The sequence below is a fragment of the Perna viridis genome, chromosome 7 (genome assembly GCF_037379345.1).
Source record: "Perna viridis isolate PV_CMFRI_1.1 ecotype Kerala chromosome 7, ASM3737934v1, whole genome shotgun sequence".
NCBI lineage: Eukaryota > Metazoa > Mollusca > Bivalvia > Mytilida > Mytilidae > Perna > Perna viridis.
This window is the reverse complement of record NC_142451.1, coordinates 40,450,059-40,467,713: the sequence shown is the minus strand read 5'-3', so window position 1 is coordinate 40,467,713 and position 17,655 is coordinate 40,450,059. Positions and strand designations below refer to the sequence as shown.

The window sequence follows — 17,655 nt, the reverse complement described above, 5'->3', positions numbered from 1 at the left end:
TATGTTTACATGCATGGCGCCCGATTCGAAAAAATGAAATCATATCCCTCGTCGCTCCATAGAAAAAAGGAAAACAGCCTGCTGATTTTATTTTAGTTGTTTAAGTAAAGGTAAATTTCGTGTTATCTATGGTATAATTAAAACTACAATCATGAATATTATCTTTTATTAAGATATTCGCCATAATTTGATGTTATCAACGACAACTTGCATTGCAACAAAACATCAACATTTACAATCATGAATATTTTTTTTATTCAGGCATCTTCAGATCTCGGAATCTTAATATCAATGAAGCTCAAAAATATAGCTTTATCAGATCTATAAGAAGGAGTTTCTTAGTCTGGGTCTCAAATAGTTCTGTAACATAAAACCACACATTTTCATGAATCATGTTATCATCGGATATTTTCATTTTTTGTTTATAGTCAAAATGCGAGGTTTTATCATTGCACGCCATTTTGCGGGAGTAACTTTCAGGTGAATTGACCTGCAGGATGTTTTTGTCTAGATATAACCTAATATCAAATAAAAATATTTAAGAATGATTGAAGTACAAAGTTAAAAGACGTGGCTGTAAAATAAATATCTTACCAGATGCAGAAATTCCATTAAAAACATCCAAATTTGCTTTTAAATCAGCACATGTAAGATTCCATAAACACCAGAATCGATAAGTCCCGAGAAGCACATTTCCTAATAGCGATCAGCAAATATTTAGGATTTTTAATGGCGCGACAAAATTTATTCACACATCATTTTGTCAAAGATAAAATATATTTTAAAATCATGTGTTTAGTATGAAAATAGTATAACAAAATTAAAAAAGTGAAAGTTTTCATAATTTTTTGTGATCATTGCTTTTGGAATGAAAAAAAACTTTTAACCTTTAAATGATAAAAATTTGTTCCACCATATGAATGCGAAAATGCAGTCAACAGTAACATAACAAGATGTCAGCTTTTAGGCCAGATCACTTTGTGTTTTAATTCCGGAATATTATCTTCCAAACAAGGTTTGTTTGGATAAATTTGACTTCTTTTTCTTGTAATTATATAGTTTTGTTGAAAAAATATTCTTAAAATTTCTGAATTTAAAGTTGATTTTTACAACTTGAAATTAAGATCCAATAATAAAACCTCGCATTTTGACTATAAATAAAAAATGAAAATATCCGATGAAAACATGAAAGATAAACATAAAATGTATGGTTTTATGTTATAGAAGTAGGTTTCAAAAAGAATAATCCTACGGCAGTGTTAAGGTTTTCTTTCAACACGACATATAGTGCTCAGAACCCTTACTTTGGGCTTAGGTCTCTGCCCACACAGCAATTGGGCTGTTGCACCTGTAGTGGAATGGGGTACCCCTGTCATGCTACATGCTGGGATGATCAGGTCATAGTATAGGAAATATGATTGGAAACCATAGTGGTGCACTGTGTTGGGTAAAATGCCATATTGCCTGTACGTTTAAGAACCCTGTTATGGTCTTCGACAGGAGAGAGAGCCTCTGCTTTACTCCAGGCAGTGATTTAGCTAGCGCTTGTCATTTTCGCCATTTACCGTTTACGAAAGGATTTTGTAAGTGACGAAAATGTTTTGGATCGTTTTTGTCACTTAAAATTTTAAAAGTGTATCAAAAAAATTCCATTCTAAAAGTATATCAGATAAATTTTCATCACCTTAAATATAAATGTTAAAAATTGCCAATCGAAATTTACATAATTTCACCTGGCCTTACGCTCTGACAAGTTTATGACCCCAAGCTTGGTAATTACCTGGTCAACCAGGTGTGAAATACATTCTGTTGTTGTTAACCTGGCGTTCCTGATATGTGCATTGTTAATAATCCTTTAAAATTATAATAATTTATCAATCGTTTGATCATTAGGACCACAAAAGATAATCCCAGGGTTCTCACTCAACTTCAGCCGGTTGTGAAAAAAGCTTCGATCGAGTTGACTCAAGACATTCCTGATTTTAAGTACGTTTAAAATATAACTTATATATATCCTTATTTTAAGGATTAGTCGTGTTAAACGATTTCGATCTTTAATGGATACCGACCAATATTTACTCCCATATAAATACAAACCCTTCACGAACCTCGCAACATATATAGCTGTCTATTTTTAGAAATTTAAATGCACACAAAAACAATGTCTCCGATGTGTGGCTGGTCATCTCATGGATTTCAATTAATTTTAACGCAATAGCGGACAGTTAGGAAGTATTAATCAACGATAAATATTTATTTTACGAAATCACAATGGTTATGAATGTCTTCAATTCTACTCATTATCTTTGGTCAAAAGTCACTAAAAAATTACCACCCAGCAGTAAGATATCACACAGCAACTGCTTACAGAGTGCAACATTCTACAGTTGACTATGCCAATGTGGCCTACCTCCTTTCTATCTGTCTAGTTTCTGCGTTATCTTCTTGTGACTGAGAGGGGATTTAGTAGGTACTATCTGATCAAGACCTATCATAGGAACAGACTCAAGGTTTCATCAATCAATTCTCTTCTAAAGATCTGTCTCCATCCTTCTGATTTGAGGAGTTTTAGGTTGAAGAGGGCTTTTGAGGTGTGGTGTTTGGCAAAGGACAGGAGGATTTTCTCTTATTAGTTGAGTGTCAGGTCATACCATAATAGTACCTTTCATCAAATAGTAGCTATTTTAGACTGAATGCATCAAAGCTTTGTCATGATGTAAAAAAATTTTCTATTTTACTATTTTTCTGATAGTAACTGTTTTATTTTATTAAGTAACACACGTTTTCTTATAGAAAATAATAGTTATTTTGTTGTAACATTTATTGTATTTATTGTTATACCTGTATCTGTAAACTTAAAAAAATATTAAGAGTGTTTATGATACTACTGACTATTTACAAAATTCTGCTGCCAATAATATGTTGTTTGTGCTCTATGCAAAAGTGACTAAAGCCCTCAAAATCCTAGCTAAAACCCTGGCTCCAGGGGACTAAATTGCACAACCCTACCCACCCTATCGCTTACATGTTTTAAAGAATAAAAATAATTTGATATTTATATCAGAAAGTGTGGACTGGTGGTCCCATTTGAAATTGAAAATGCCACCAAAGACATTTTTAAGCTAGACCCAAAACAGACGAAATTATCTTTTTAAACACCTAAAAAATATTAATTAATGATGATAATTACCAGAATCAAACTGCAATTGTTGTAACAACTAACGCGGCAGCTGGACACAGTTGTGAACCCCTATTGAAAATATTGATATTGGTGGAGGTGGAGACATATTATCTGGTTCTGAAGCAGTCCCAAAAATCCTAAATCTGATTGCAGCCAAGCAAAAAAATTGACTCTTTCCTGTCATTTATGATAAACTACTTTAATAGCCAAGTTGGGGTAATGTGGGGTATGATAAAGGACTAGACAATACATTAGTATAAAAACTCAAACAACAGAAAAGAAAATTGATTTGATGTGACCATTAATTGACACATTAATTGTTAACTCTTAATAAACATTTGATCTGCAGTGTAAATTAAAGTTTGTTTATGCTACAAATGTACATTTGGTCCTCAATATCTGTCTATCCAGCCTTAGCTACTAGTCTAAATTTTGTCCCATATTTTTTAAGAATGGCCTATTAAAATTGAAAATGTCCCATTGAATTGAAGGGTAAGGGGGCGATAGTCCCATTGGCAAATTTTAATCCCAATCACTGCCAGTGGCAATCAAAGTTCAATTAACCCTATTATCGTTGTGTCCCATCCCATTTTTCATTTCATCATCAATTCATATATGTGTATATATTGCTGCTTGGGCATTAACCGCCAATCAATCAATCAATCTTAGTCGACTAAGACTTAGACACAGGGATGAAAATTTTCAGGGGATTTCTGCTTTTTTGGATGATTCTCAGCATATTTTATTCAAACGTTCTTACATTGCTTTTGTAAATAATGTAAACTGGTTTCATAGTGGATACTCTTATCTGATTCTGGTATCCACTGAATCGTGAACCAAGCCGGACTGGTTTAAAAAGGGAAGTTGTTGTCTCTGGGCAATAGGGTTATTCCTAAAAAGGAACCAGTTGACATTGTTCCTTGTGGGTCAACAACCTTTCTGAAAGAGAAGTTACAAGAAATGAACATTAAAAATGAAAATATTTGACAAAAAGGGTGAACTTCAGGTGAACGAGATTGATTTTTGTCTTGATTTGACAATTGTAAATTGGGTAAATAAAAAAAAAATCTGTAGTTTGTATTTTTTGGTTAAAAAACCTGAAATCTCTGGATTTTCCAGGGCTTTGCTCCCTATGCCCTCACTAGGGCTGTGCATTTGGACCCTGCTTGGGGGCTTACAAATGTAAAGCAACCTACAAACCCCCGGCCAGATCTTCAGATTTTTTCAACAAATGTCACTTTCATCTCTGTAGATGTTACCAACCAGTTATGCAACAAGTTCTTTACATGTAACTTTTTTTTTGATAAAGCCTTTTTACACCCAATTAAACATTCTCAATCTGTTCGATTTTGGTATTAGACTCATGTTTTTAAGGCTATTTTACGTCCTTACAATTGTTGTCAATTGCATTATGATTAGGCAGATTTTCTGATTCCATTTTTTTTCTCGGTTCAGTTCTGTCTTTTTAATACATGTATGACTCTGTTACTGTTGTGCCAATGGTCATTTCCATTTTGAAAACACAAAAAACTAGGTCCAAATGTAGTTCTAAAGAAAATAGTGATGCTCCTGCCAAAAAAAAGCAGAAAACAACATAATGAAAGTACATTTAAATTCATTATATTGATACTCATCCCCAATATGGATGGTTTCTATCCATACAATCTGCTTTTTGTGTCAAAAAATAACCTTACTATTTTTTACACTTTGCTCTGGTTTCTTTTTAGACAATGGATGATTTGAAAATGGAGTCAATTACCAACAGGATACAAGTGTTGGATGGGTTCGTCTGTGGACAGGTCAAGACCGATGATGTACACACTAATGTACTGACACGGGATGGTTTAATGGATAGCCTTATCATGCTGTATGAAGAATGTAATCATGATAACTTGATGAAAAATAAACTGGTCTCAGGGTTTGTGAAGAAATGTAAGGTTTAAATGTTATTCTAAGGCAAACACATAATTATTAGAAAGAGTGAATAACCAAAATATAATTACCAGTGTCTAAGAACATCCAGATTTATCAAGTGCATGAAACTTGCACAAGTTCAATCTTCAAGCACTCTTGGCACAAGTAATTATATTTCTGTTAACACAAATGTATTTATTATATAAATTTTCTCCACAATTTATTCCTGTTTTTTCATATAAAATCAACATAATTTTTAAAAAATTTTGTGAACAACAGACAGATTTTTTTGTTGTTGTTTTGGCTGGAGGAAGTCTGAGAGTGAATTATGGATGATAAAAATTATCAAAATTCTTTATACAGGGAAAAGTAAATTAATCAATATATGATAATGGGATTTTATTTGTTATTTTCAATCCAGTGTATGTTTTATAATTTCTTGTTGTCAGTTACTTTCTACTATCCTGTGTAAGTCTAAAAAAAATAGCTCTCAAGTATCAAAGGCTAAAATGATCTAAGGCCAAAAAAAATATGTGTGTTTACGGTCACCCGACCGACCCTCATTTTATCGCTGTGACCCTAACTTTTTTATCGGCAATATTCTGAAATTCCAGAAATTCCCACCTTTTCTGCTACTGCTACCGGTATTTATTGTATTAAACAACAATGGCGGCCTCCACTGCCAGCAATTTAAAAAGAAAACTAGTTGATAGACAAGCGTGTGCACCATTACAGTGTCTTCTGTTTCTCTCTATGTAGCTCATTTATCAAGAAACTACAATTGAAACCCCCTACAAATCGACTTTCTGATCCTATTTTTTTTTCAGTATGTGACAGAAGACACACATATTTTTTTTTGGCTTAATGTTAATAAAATTCAGTGTGATAAAAGTATCTTCATAAAACATATCACAACCATATATTCTTTTTCTGTTGATATCTGGTAATATACATTTATGAACATATTGTATAAATTTTATTTTAGATGAATCTACAATTAAAGAACTAAAGAAGATAAGGTTAAAGGTAGCTGATTTTGAAGTTAAAGATGTGATTGGCCGAGGACATTATGGAGAAGTTCAGGTTGTCAAAGATAGGACCACTAGTACTGTGTATGCTATGAAGAAACTGAACAAACATCAGACTTTGAATGAAAAAGAGGTAAAACTAAATTCGATTTACTTTTTCACTGACAACGTTTAAAACAGTTTAGGGTACGGTTTCATAAAACATCTTAAATTGAGATTTTCCTCAAATCTTTCATCAACTCAAATTTCGACTGATCAGATCACTTGAAATTGAAGATTTGAGGAAAACCACAGGACTTGAGGAAATTCTCAACTTAAGATTTTTTTTATGAAACCCAGGCCAGATTTACTTTAAGGAATATAATAGTCTTTGACAATTGAAGATTGAGAGTTATCACCATTTTAAGCTCACCTGGCCAAAGGCCAAGTGAGCTATTGCCATCACTGGGCGTCCGTCGTCGTCGTTAACAATTATACAAAACTCTTCTCCTCTGAAACTACTTGACTGATTACAACCAAACTTAGTATAAATGTTCTTTGGGGTATCCTGCATAGAACTGATGTGGGAAATCTTGATTCATTGGAAAACATGGCCATTGTTACCAAAAATAGATTATAGGGATCAGACAGTAGTTTTTCATATATATCTCCAAAACCATTAGGTTTAGCTAAATTCTGTTATTGGTAAAAGTGTTCAGCATGATGAGATCTATCTTTGCTCAAATTTTGGTTTTAATCCATTAAGCCATGTTGGTGTTATTGCCCTTTTCAACGATATTTGCTATTTTTAATGTTATTTCTTTCAAAAATCTTCTCCTCTGACATTATTTGATCAATTAGAACTAAACCTGGTACAAATGTTCCTTGGAGTATCCTACATATACCAAAATGGGGATTTTTGATCCGTCAAAAAACATGACAGCTGTTACTAAAAATAGAACATAGGGGTCAGACATTAGCTTTTCACATGTATATATCTCCAAAACTGTTAGGTTTAGCCAAATTCTTTCAATAGCTGCAATGATCCTTATTATTAGGACTACAAAAGTCTTCAGAAGGGATAAAGTTGTCAGATGAGGTCTCACTAACCACTTTTTAAGTTTCTATTACTTTACATGTAAAACAAGTAATTTTCAATGTTTCACTGTGAATTCCCAAGACAAATGACACCTGAAAGTTGTATACCATTGCGAAGCTTGGAAAAGAAGGCTTTCAAAATCATTATTTTAATGATACGATGGCCTTAGAAATATCTTGGAAACTATGATAGATTAAAAGAAACTTTCAATTTTTGAAGTTATCCTTATGATAAGCCCTACCAAAGACTTCTTGATAAAATTATTTTGAATTTCTTTTGAATTAAACCAGGTGAGCGATTCAGGCTCCTCGGAGCCTCTTGTTTGTCTTAGATTAAATGTGTTATCTAGTAAGTGATGTATGAATATATATTGTATCCATTTTACCTTTATCGAGGAATAGGCATACTCAACAGTAAAAAGGTGAAATATAAAATTTGAATGGATGATGCAGATTTTTTTTTAATAGATGAATAACAAAAATAATTTACTTGACAACTACACACAAACCAAGAATGTGCATTCAGCCTCAGGTAAGAGGTGAATACATATTTTTATAGAACCACATTGTATGTTTCTATTCAGACCTCATGTTATGAAGAAGAACGAGATATCATGGCCAAAGCTACCTCAGAATGGTTAACCCAACTATATTATGCTTTCCAAGACTCCCAGAATCTGTACTTAGTGATGGAATACCATGGCGGTGGAGACTTGCTTTCACTCTTATCAAGGTATCATTTGTTTTATCCAAAACTTAATCATTTTTGCAACCGAAAACATAAAAAAAACCATAAATATCCAATTTCAACTTTCTTCATGTTGCATCTTGAAGTTCATGCTTAGTTTAAAATTTTAGAATTGTGTGGTATTGATGCAATAAAAAATGTTTAGACCCCTTGTTTCCTACTTGTATTTCTAAGGTTGAAAAAAAGGGAAAGGAAAACTCTACATTTCCTTATACGTTTGAAAGTTGTCTGTCTATACATCTTTGATAAAATAAGAGATTTGTGTATGTATATGATATAGGGAGATGACATTGCCAAACAAATCAGTGATCTCCCCAGGGCTACATAGTATCTTCCCATATGGTCCAATACAAATGTGATACTATATTTTTTAGATGCATGATGCTATATTGAAATTCAGGGGTAATCAGACTGCTTTCTGTAAATCTTACTAAGAACAATAGAAATGTTTACATAGTTAAAATTATTGTACTTTCAGACATGATGATATATTTGAGGAACCGATGTGTAGATTTTACGTTGCTGAAATGACCCAAGCTATTCATGCCTTACATTGCATGGGATATGTGCATAGGTAATTTCACATTTGGTCTGTAGTTCTTTCTGTTTTGTCTTGACTGCTAAATTTACAGCATCTAAGAAGGATATCATTTGATGCAGTCTTACCATGGCATGATTTAAAGATTTTCATTGATCGTGGAACTTATACACGCAACTTAAATTTGTTTTATATATCCATATGTAGAAAGTAAGCTTATGAACACTAGCACTAACAGAATAGCAATATAGAGATGAATATTCTTTTGTTAAAAATAATGTCTATTCAGGGATGTTTTTTAAATGTGTTTAACATAAATTCTCATTGTGTATTAGAAGATATACATGTTGTTATGCTCTTTCATTTTTCTGACAACTTGACCAATAGCACTAAGGAGCATATCAGAATTATCAGTCAACATTGAATATTTCTAACCCTGCTATAACACTTTTAGGGACATTAAACCTGAAAATATTCTCCTAGACAGTACAGGTCATGTGAAGTTGGCAGATTTTGGATCAGCAGCTCAACTGTCACCTGATATGCTAGTTCATATGGTAAGTTATTCCTGTAGCTTAGAGGAGAAGTGTTGAAAATTGTCTTGATATCGATTCATAATGATTAATTTATCAATAGGGCACCATTTCATCCTAGACATTGAGCAAGATTTTTAATTCCAGTTGCCTTCACTATGCCTGGGAAGCATATTGCATATTCAGAGCCTGATTATGTCAGAAATCTGATATTTTGTGCTGATAAAAATAACTTTTTTATGGAACACATGATTTTATCTAAGATTGTTTTATAATGAGCTTTTATTGGTACTGGTATAAGAATTGATTTTAGTGTTGTATTTGATATTGTTAGGGTTCATTTAGATTTTAAAAAAGAGCAATTAAATGAATATTCATATATGATTTTTGAACCATTTATCTTTTCATCATTTATCATCTTGAAATGCATTAAGTATCTTATCTGTCATGATATGTAAAACCAATGTCAATCAATCATTTATCATCTATCAACTATTTTGAAGGACTCGTCGAAGATGAAGATTGTTGGCACACCTGACTATGTACCACCCGAACTTTTGACCTCTATGAACAATGACAGTAGAGATACACGTTATGGAGTGGAAGTTGATTGGTGGTGTCTTGGTGTCTGTATGTACGAAATGTTGTATGGAAAATTACCATTTACTGATGAATGTGCTACAATGGTTGTGACCTATTCCAACATTATGAACTTCAAGGTTTGTTCCTTTATTTTAATTATTGACTGGTCCATGTACCATTATCTACCATGCAGTTCTTAATAAAGATTGCTTCTGACAAACGAAACATTTAATACAGGTTTTCATTAATAAAAAAGCATATAGCTAATCTGAGTAGGGAAAAATGTTAATTGCTTCTGAAACTGGATGATTATTGTAGAGTGAAGTTTTTACTAGAAACACTTCTTATTTATTATGCATTAATCAGCTGTAAGACTATTGTTTATTCAGAAATTGTTGTAAAAATTGTGAATGGATTGTAATTGCAATAATTTGACTTCATTATTGAATATTTTGCATTAGTACTAATGAGCAGAATTTTCTCTTTATAGTTAAATCATTTAAAACTGCATTTTTATCTAAATGGTTTAGTGAAAGCATTTAATGATTTTCTGAGTTTACAGTATTTTAAACTTTTTTGCAAATAAAATCTTAAAAGCATTAATATATATTTACATAGATACATATTTGATGCGAATTATAAAATATGCAGCACTATGGCTAAGAATCATGCAATATGTGATTCATTGTTGGAAAGCCTACATATGTTTATTTTTTAAATTTGTGTAAAACATTATACTAAATAGAAATTAACATGTGATTTTTCATGCAACCTCTGTTCATAAGAGTACTGTAGAATTCAAAATAAAAGGAGATAACTCTGTAAATGACACTAAAATACAGTAGAAACCATTGGATTTTAATTGTGAAAAGCAGACATATCTGAATGAATTATTATAAATTTCATCATATAGACCTATAAAGCAACTTAATAACAAAAATAAAAATATGTAGCCTTTTTGGGGGGTGTATCACATTACAGAATTTGCATGATTTTTTACAAAGTCTGCTACTTAATCTCTCAATAAAGTGATCTTGTTTATGATATAGGAGTGTTTAAAGTTTCCTGAGAAGATGAAAGTATCGCCGCAAGCTGTAGACCTAATGAAAAGACTTATGGCAGAGAAAACTGATCGTTATGGTCACACTGAGATTCTTAGACACAATTTCTTCAAGAGCTTAAAGTGGGACAAAATAAGACAAGGTTTGATATGCGAATTGTTTGGTGGGAAACAGGGAGGAGTGAAGCCCAAATTTATAGTTTTAAAATAAGAAATCACTTTTGGAATATTTGTGAAATTATTTCAGAATTTTTTAACTGAAATATGAGCTTTTTAAAACCAATATCAGTATTTTTGAACATCTTTTATTTGTACTTACAGAAACACCTCCATTTGTACCACATTTATCAAGTTTAGATGACACATCTAACTTTGATGAACTGGAAGAGAGGGGAAACAAGCCACCCAGCTTTGATGATTTTATGTACCAAGACTGTAGAGATTTCAGTGGCAAAGATCTCCCATTTATTGGTTTTAGCTTTGTGAGGACAGCTAAAGGGGATGATAACAGGTTTGTGCTGTAGTTCTGTTTAAACTTTTTTTGGTACAAGTTGTTTTCCTGGTTTAGCCAAAACAGTTTTAGTTTTAATAAAATGTAATTAATAGTTCTTTTGAAAACCTACATATAGGTACAAAATTCGGTTAGCGACAGAAACTGATACCAATACATGAACATAAAAATATAAGCATATTCACAGCATTAATAAGTAACTACATGTAGATGTTTGACTAGGATATAAAAAGTTTATTTTCTATAATATAAAGTCAGTGATTGGGATTACCGTGTGCCATAGTCGCATTTCCTCTTAGAATGGTGCATTGAGTGACTAATGTGTCACGTCATGTGCATGCATTAAGTTTCCATCATTGATGGTGAAGTGTTGCCCACTACTTGTGACAGTAAACAAGACATGAACGTGTCTTTTTAACAAAGTTTTTATTAGCTGCAGTCGGATGTTTTAATCACAATGTTTTCAAGGGGATTTGAAGACTGGGGAATGAAAGGGAACTTTGTCGATTTTTTACATTACATGTTCTTTATTGCTTATGCGTTTGAAAGAACAATATACATTGTTTTAAAGAATAAAAATAATTTGATAATATAAAAGCGTGGAGTGGCAGTTCGATTTGAAAATTGAAAATGCAACCAAAGACATTTTTAAGCTTGACCAAAACAGAAGAAATTATCTTTTTCAAAGCCTAAAAAATGATGGCAATTACCAGCTGGACACAGTTATGAACCCCCTATTGAAAATATTGTTAATGGTGAAGACATATTATCTGGTCCTGAAGCACCCAAAAAAATAAAAAATCTGATTACAGCCAAACAAGTCTTTCCTATCATTTGTGATAAATTACTTTGATAGCCAAGTTAGGGTCTAATTGATGGGGAATCTGTGGGCCATGATAAAGGACTAGACAATACATTAGTATAAAAACTCAAACAACAGAAAAGTGATTTGATGTGACATTTAATTGACATGTTTTAAAATTGTTAACTCTTAATAAACATTTGATCTGCAGTGTAAATTCAAGTTTGTTTATGTTATAAATGTACCTATGGTCTTCATTGTCGATCTGGCCTTAGCTGCTATTCCAAATTTTGTCCTATGTTTAGAATGGTCCATTGAAAGTAAACATGTCCCATTGAATTGAAGGGTAAGGGGACCATAGTCCTATTGGCAAAATTTTAATCCCAGTCACTGCAAAGTCTAATTTTTTATTGGTACTTTGCAGGTGCAGCTGGTTTAGGCAGTCTCAGTTTTCAGCTTTTAAAAAAACAGTAGTTGCATAAGTTTATGAAGTTAAGATTTATGCATTTCTTTGTCTTGTCACTTGATGTTGTGTAGAATGTAAGTTCAAGTTGAATTTGTATTTTTTTTTTTTTTCAGTTTTAAACTACCAGGAGAAAATATGACAGATCTGGATACAACTTCCACATCCTCATGTACAGAGTCCAGCTGCAGTACTCCACCCAAAAACATGGAAGTCACTTTGACCGTGAAAATTAACGAGTTACATGGGCTGAAGAAGAAATACCATGAATTAGAGGAAAAGGAGTGTTCATTGAAGAGTCAAGTAGATAAATGGCGGATTTCTTGTCAGGAGAAAGATGAAGAACTGATGAAGGTTACAGTGGAGAAAGATGCTTTAGAAAAGGAACTGCAGGCTTACATTACAAAGGCTAATGTGAGTATTTGGGCTATATTACTGAAGACTTAAGTACTTCTCTGTCTAAGAATCAGGCAAAATGCATATAAGGTGTGGCGCATGAAGGAAAATAACAGATTTTATTGCATTAACCAATTAATTACAAATTACCATCAAAGTGTTTGTAATATTTGCCTTTTTAAGATATTGATAGGTCAAATTTAGTTGAAATGTACAACAGAAAAATGGTGGAAATGTTTTCCCGTGCTCTTTCCCTATATAAACAGTTAAAAAATTTCTATGTCACAGATTCTTTCGGATAAACTTAAAAACCTTTTTGGTTGTTTTCTAGATGTACTGAATATATTTTAGGCAAAAATGACTAAATTAGGGAAAATGATGTGCCACCAAATGTCTGATTCTTAAACAGAATGGTACTTAAAATTCTTCATCCTAGCAATATACAGTACAGAAATAGCAATAGAGCAGGGCCTAATCTAGACATCAAAGACAAGGTGAAGTTTTAGTAAATTCTGTATGAAAAATAACAATATTGATATTTTTGTCTAGGTAATCTATTACAAAACTTCTCTGTGCCAAAGACAAATTGGAGTATTGAGCTCAAACAAGGACAATTTTTGCTTATTTCTCCCTCTAGATTAGGCCCTGATATAGAAATAGGGAAGCTGGATTAAAAGTTTTTTTTTTGTTATTTCTAAGCTTTGCTATTTCTTTTTTGGAAATCAATAGTTTATGAATTGTAATAATTAAACTGTTTCTCTCTGTAAAAATCAGGTAGTGAGGGAATCATGGTGAGGAAAAAAAACACAAGTCTTTACATGAAATCTTTTTTCAGAATGAAATGCAGAAATGGCATTCATTTCCTTTTTAAGTGTCAGGAATTCAAGGTTTAAATTATATGCATTGCAATTTCATCTTCAAAGGGAGAAAACTAACTTTTCCCTTTGAAATTCCTAAGACAAAAGTACATGTATATATACATGTATACATACATACACATTGTCAATTCACCTTAATAAAGATTCCAGCTCTTAAATATTCATGTTGCAAGTTTTGGTTGATAGATTGATAAAATATTTGTATAATGATTTAAAATGATATGGTCACAGTGTTCATACAGATCCTTGAAAAGCCATGGAATTTCATTTTGAAAATTATAGGCCTTGAAAAGTCATTGAATCCTGTATCTTTGCCAAAAGTCCTTGAAAAGTCATGGAATTTTATTCAAATGACATGTTTTATTAAGTGTTAAAATAAGCAATCTACAGTCTTCTTAATCTCACATTTGGGAAGGTAAGGCAAGGGTGGATAATCTGTAATTGTTCAGGGACTGGTTTCCGTTTGTGAATGTTATAAAGGGAACCAGATTTAACTGGTGTCAGAATATTATGACCTTATAAAACAAAATACAGTCGTTAAAGATATCGAAGTTAACATAATTCTGTCACATAAGACACATGTTTCGAACCTGAAGTTCTTATCAGCTACGTTTGCCTAGACATATTGTAGGGCTGAAATATTCACAAAATTAGTGCAAAGTTTTTTATAGGTCAAGGCAGTCTAACCTGGGTAAATCTGGAACTTTAGAAGCTTAGATTTTGCTCCTTTTAGAAGTCATGGTAACACATACCAGCTTTATGAATGTGTTCCAAACATTTGGCATACATAAATACAATGTATGCTTACAATAATTGAAAAACTTATAAAAAGATGTGCAATTGTTTGTGGTTTTGGGTATGGAATATTAAAAAAATCCATGAAAAGTCCTGGAAGAGTCCTGGAAAATTGGAGCAAAAAAGGTGTATGAACCCTGTATGGATATTCTGTAATGGATATTACATGTATAGGGTGTAAATTAATGTTTTCCTTTTTTTCCAGTTAGGCTGAAATTAGGGAAAGAGATTTGTATAACTAATAGAAAAAAAACTATGGCCTAAATATATGTAGAATGAATAATTTAGTTTGAATGAAAACTTATGTCAAATTTTCATGTTGCCTCTATTTTGATGTATCTACTTTTTTACCTGGCAAAGTCAAGGATTATTTCTCTGTTTTGTGTATGTAGAAACTAAAAGACAGACTTGATGTTGCCATTGAAGAGAAAGAGTTATTAGAATGTAGAGCTGATAAATTGTATGAACAGATCAGAGATATGAACTCAGAGGTGCAACAAATTGAAGAGGAAATTCTGAGGTATATTGTTATTGTTTTTGAATTTTTTTCTGTGTTTTTCTTTACTACATTATAAAAGTAAATCTTGAGATTTGTGTATTTCTGTGTAAAATTATACTTTATGTAAATAAATTTACGTGTTATTTATTGTTGTTTGGTTTTCTTTTAGAACCCAAGTAGAAGAGTTAAATGATTTAGTGGCAGAGCTGGAGAAAGAAAAGAAGAAACTGTTGAAGAAAATTTCTGATAGAGATCAGCAGTTAAAGATGTCCAAGGACCAGATTGGGCAATACAAGAAACAGATGGACAGACTACAAACTCGTCTTGACAAGGTGAGATTTATAACTGAGAAACAAAATATTTCAGTGAGTCTCTTTTTTTTTCCAATAAATGATTTTTTATTTAAAATGTTTTGTCTTCTATTTCATAGATTAGGCATTGCTATTTTCTGTCTGTTCATCTGTTTGAGTTTTCTGATTCTCACAAGTTACTTAGGGCTGTTCCACAGTCCTTTCCCTCAAAATTCTCAATAACTAGCCCGAATAATACAGGACTGTATAGGATTCAACTGGCCCGAAACAAGAAATGTACTAGCCAAAACCAATTTTACTAGCCCCGGACTTCGGGCTAGTGGCTAAAGGCAAGCACTGGTTCCTGAAATAATTGTATTGGGGTGAGAAGGTACTTTTTATTTGACCAAACCCTGCAAACAGTTTTCATGGATTATTTGCTTTTATTCTCAAAGCTATTTACCAAAAATAACAACCACCAGTCAAATTTTAATAGAAGTGCCTACCTTCACCTAACAAATAATTCTTGAATAGCCCTTGTGTAAACAAAATGTATTTTTTTACAGTTATTCGGTACATTGTGATTGCATAGGTGTGCATGATCCATCAAGAGTTTTTTCTGATGATGATTTTTGGAACATACTTATTGAATCAGAAACTTGAATAATAAATAAAACATCAACAACTAGTATCCAAATTATAGCTGATGCATTGCTGTATTTATTGATAATAGGAGAGGAGGAAGTCCCAGGATAACCAAAGGAGAGACCTGACATTACTGGAGACCAGAGAGGATACATGGAGAAGTCAAATGGATGATAAAAATTCAGAAATAGCCGACCTTAACAATAAACTACAGGTTTTTTTTGTTAAAGCTACATTATTACTCCCGATTTGTTCAAATCATAGTCCTTAATAAATGAACAATGTTTGGCTGTTTTAAACAAGTTCTTGGGTCTGGTCTTATGTAAAGTCTCAACTGGGTTGTTTTCTCAAATCCTTTCTGTTGAGTAATAGGATGCCTTGAAAGCAAAGATTTAAGAAACTTACAATTCAAAATGTTTTATACAGCCATGCCCTGAATCCTAACAATTCATTAGGTCCTGTTATTTTTCTGACACAGTTAATATAGTTTCGCTTTTTACCCTTTGACCTTAAGGACGCTCTTCTATGGAAACACAAGTCACCTGATCACAATTCTGTTTCCTGAGTGCCCAAACACTGATAACTTAGTGACGTTAAAAAAAAAAAGGTATCAAAATTTGAAATTGCGTTCGAAAAAACTGTATCGAAAATTTGAATAGCATGCCATGTGTTATTTTCGTGAAAGAAATGTAGAAACTTAGAAGTAAAATTTTACTGTGTTGGCTATGTTTTTTTAAAGATAGTACTTGTTTTCTGGTCTGTATGTCCATTTTCAGTGTTTCAATACAATAAATTTATAACATCTTCACTGAAAACATTCCAAGTTCTGATATGTAGTATCTTAATAAATATGACAATTATTTTGATTTATCTTCTTAAGGAACTGGAAGACTTAGTTGAAGCCTTTGAAATTCAAGAGAAAGAGTTTATGGAAAGAGAACAGTACTTGTTAAAGAAATTAGAAGAGTGTGAACAAGTGGATAAAGTGGTCAGTATTTATGTTGTATTGAGGCAGCATTTCAGTAGAGTTTTTATAGAAAGTCACACATAGTGATAGAATATTTATGTTGCCTGTGGATGTTTTGCACCAATTTTTAGAGATCCCTTTCTCTGACCTATTTAGTGTAAGCCGTAAATGCCAAATTACAGTATGTTTAAACTTGAAACAGGGAGGTCAAGTTAAGAAAACATAGATAGACAATAATATGAAAACAGACAAAAAACTTAACAAAAAGAAATCTCAGATTATGTGAACTTCCAAGAATAAAAGGAATAATTTGGATCTTCAGATGAAATAGCAATTGGCAATCAGAAATGTTTAATCGATTATCAATAATCGTAAGAGATATAATTAATAATCGATTATCAATAATCGTAAGAGATATAATTAGTAATCGATTATAATCCAACAGTAAATAAGTGAAGAATTTTAAAGTACAAGTGACATTATAATATACATGCTCTATTAACAGAGAGTGCTTTATGTTCAAATTTGTCCTATACTCTAAAATCAGCTATTTTTACAATGTGTTAGTTAAGTTGAAGCACATATACACAGAGGCAAAATTATTTCACATGATTTTCACCTGAAATGAACAATTAAATTTTGTGGCAGAGTTCACATGAAATTTGGATGAATCGAGCCTTAATGTGAAAATTGGGTTAAGTGAATTTCATGTGAAAATCATGTTAATTTCATGTGAAGCTTGATGAAC

General features: G+C 32.2%; 1 protein-coding gene across 2 annotated transcripts in view; it reads left to right on the top strand.

The window, feature by feature from the left end:
* Positions 1-17,655, top strand: part of LOC148612697 (citron rho-interacting kinase-like) — a 70,223-nt gene continuing 52,568 nt past the window's right edge. For both annotated transcript variants that reach the window (XM_088594353.1, XM_088594352.1), the window contains exons 1-14: positions 1-110; positions 4,909-5,113; positions 6,081-6,256; positions 7,785-7,933; positions 8,427-8,522; positions 8,941-9,043; positions 9,523-9,738; positions 10,651-10,804; positions 10,983-11,172; positions 12,554-12,851; positions 14,899-15,026; positions 15,175-15,337; positions 16,029-16,154; positions 16,821-16,928. In XM_088594353.1, the coding sequence (XP_088450479.1) occupies positions 4,912-5,113; positions 6,081-6,256; positions 7,785-7,933; positions 8,427-8,522; positions 8,941-9,043; positions 9,523-9,738; positions 10,651-10,804; positions 10,983-11,172; positions 12,554-12,851; positions 14,899-15,026; positions 15,175-15,337; positions 16,029-16,154; positions 16,821-16,928 (2,109 nt within the window). In that variant the 5' untranslated portion in view covers positions 1-110; positions 4,909-4,911. The remainder of the gene's footprint in view (positions 111-4,908; positions 5,114-6,080; positions 6,257-7,784; positions 7,934-8,426; positions 8,523-8,940; positions 9,044-9,522; positions 9,739-10,650; positions 10,805-10,982; positions 11,173-12,553; positions 12,852-14,898; positions 15,027-15,174; positions 15,338-16,028; positions 16,155-16,820; positions 16,929-17,655) is intronic.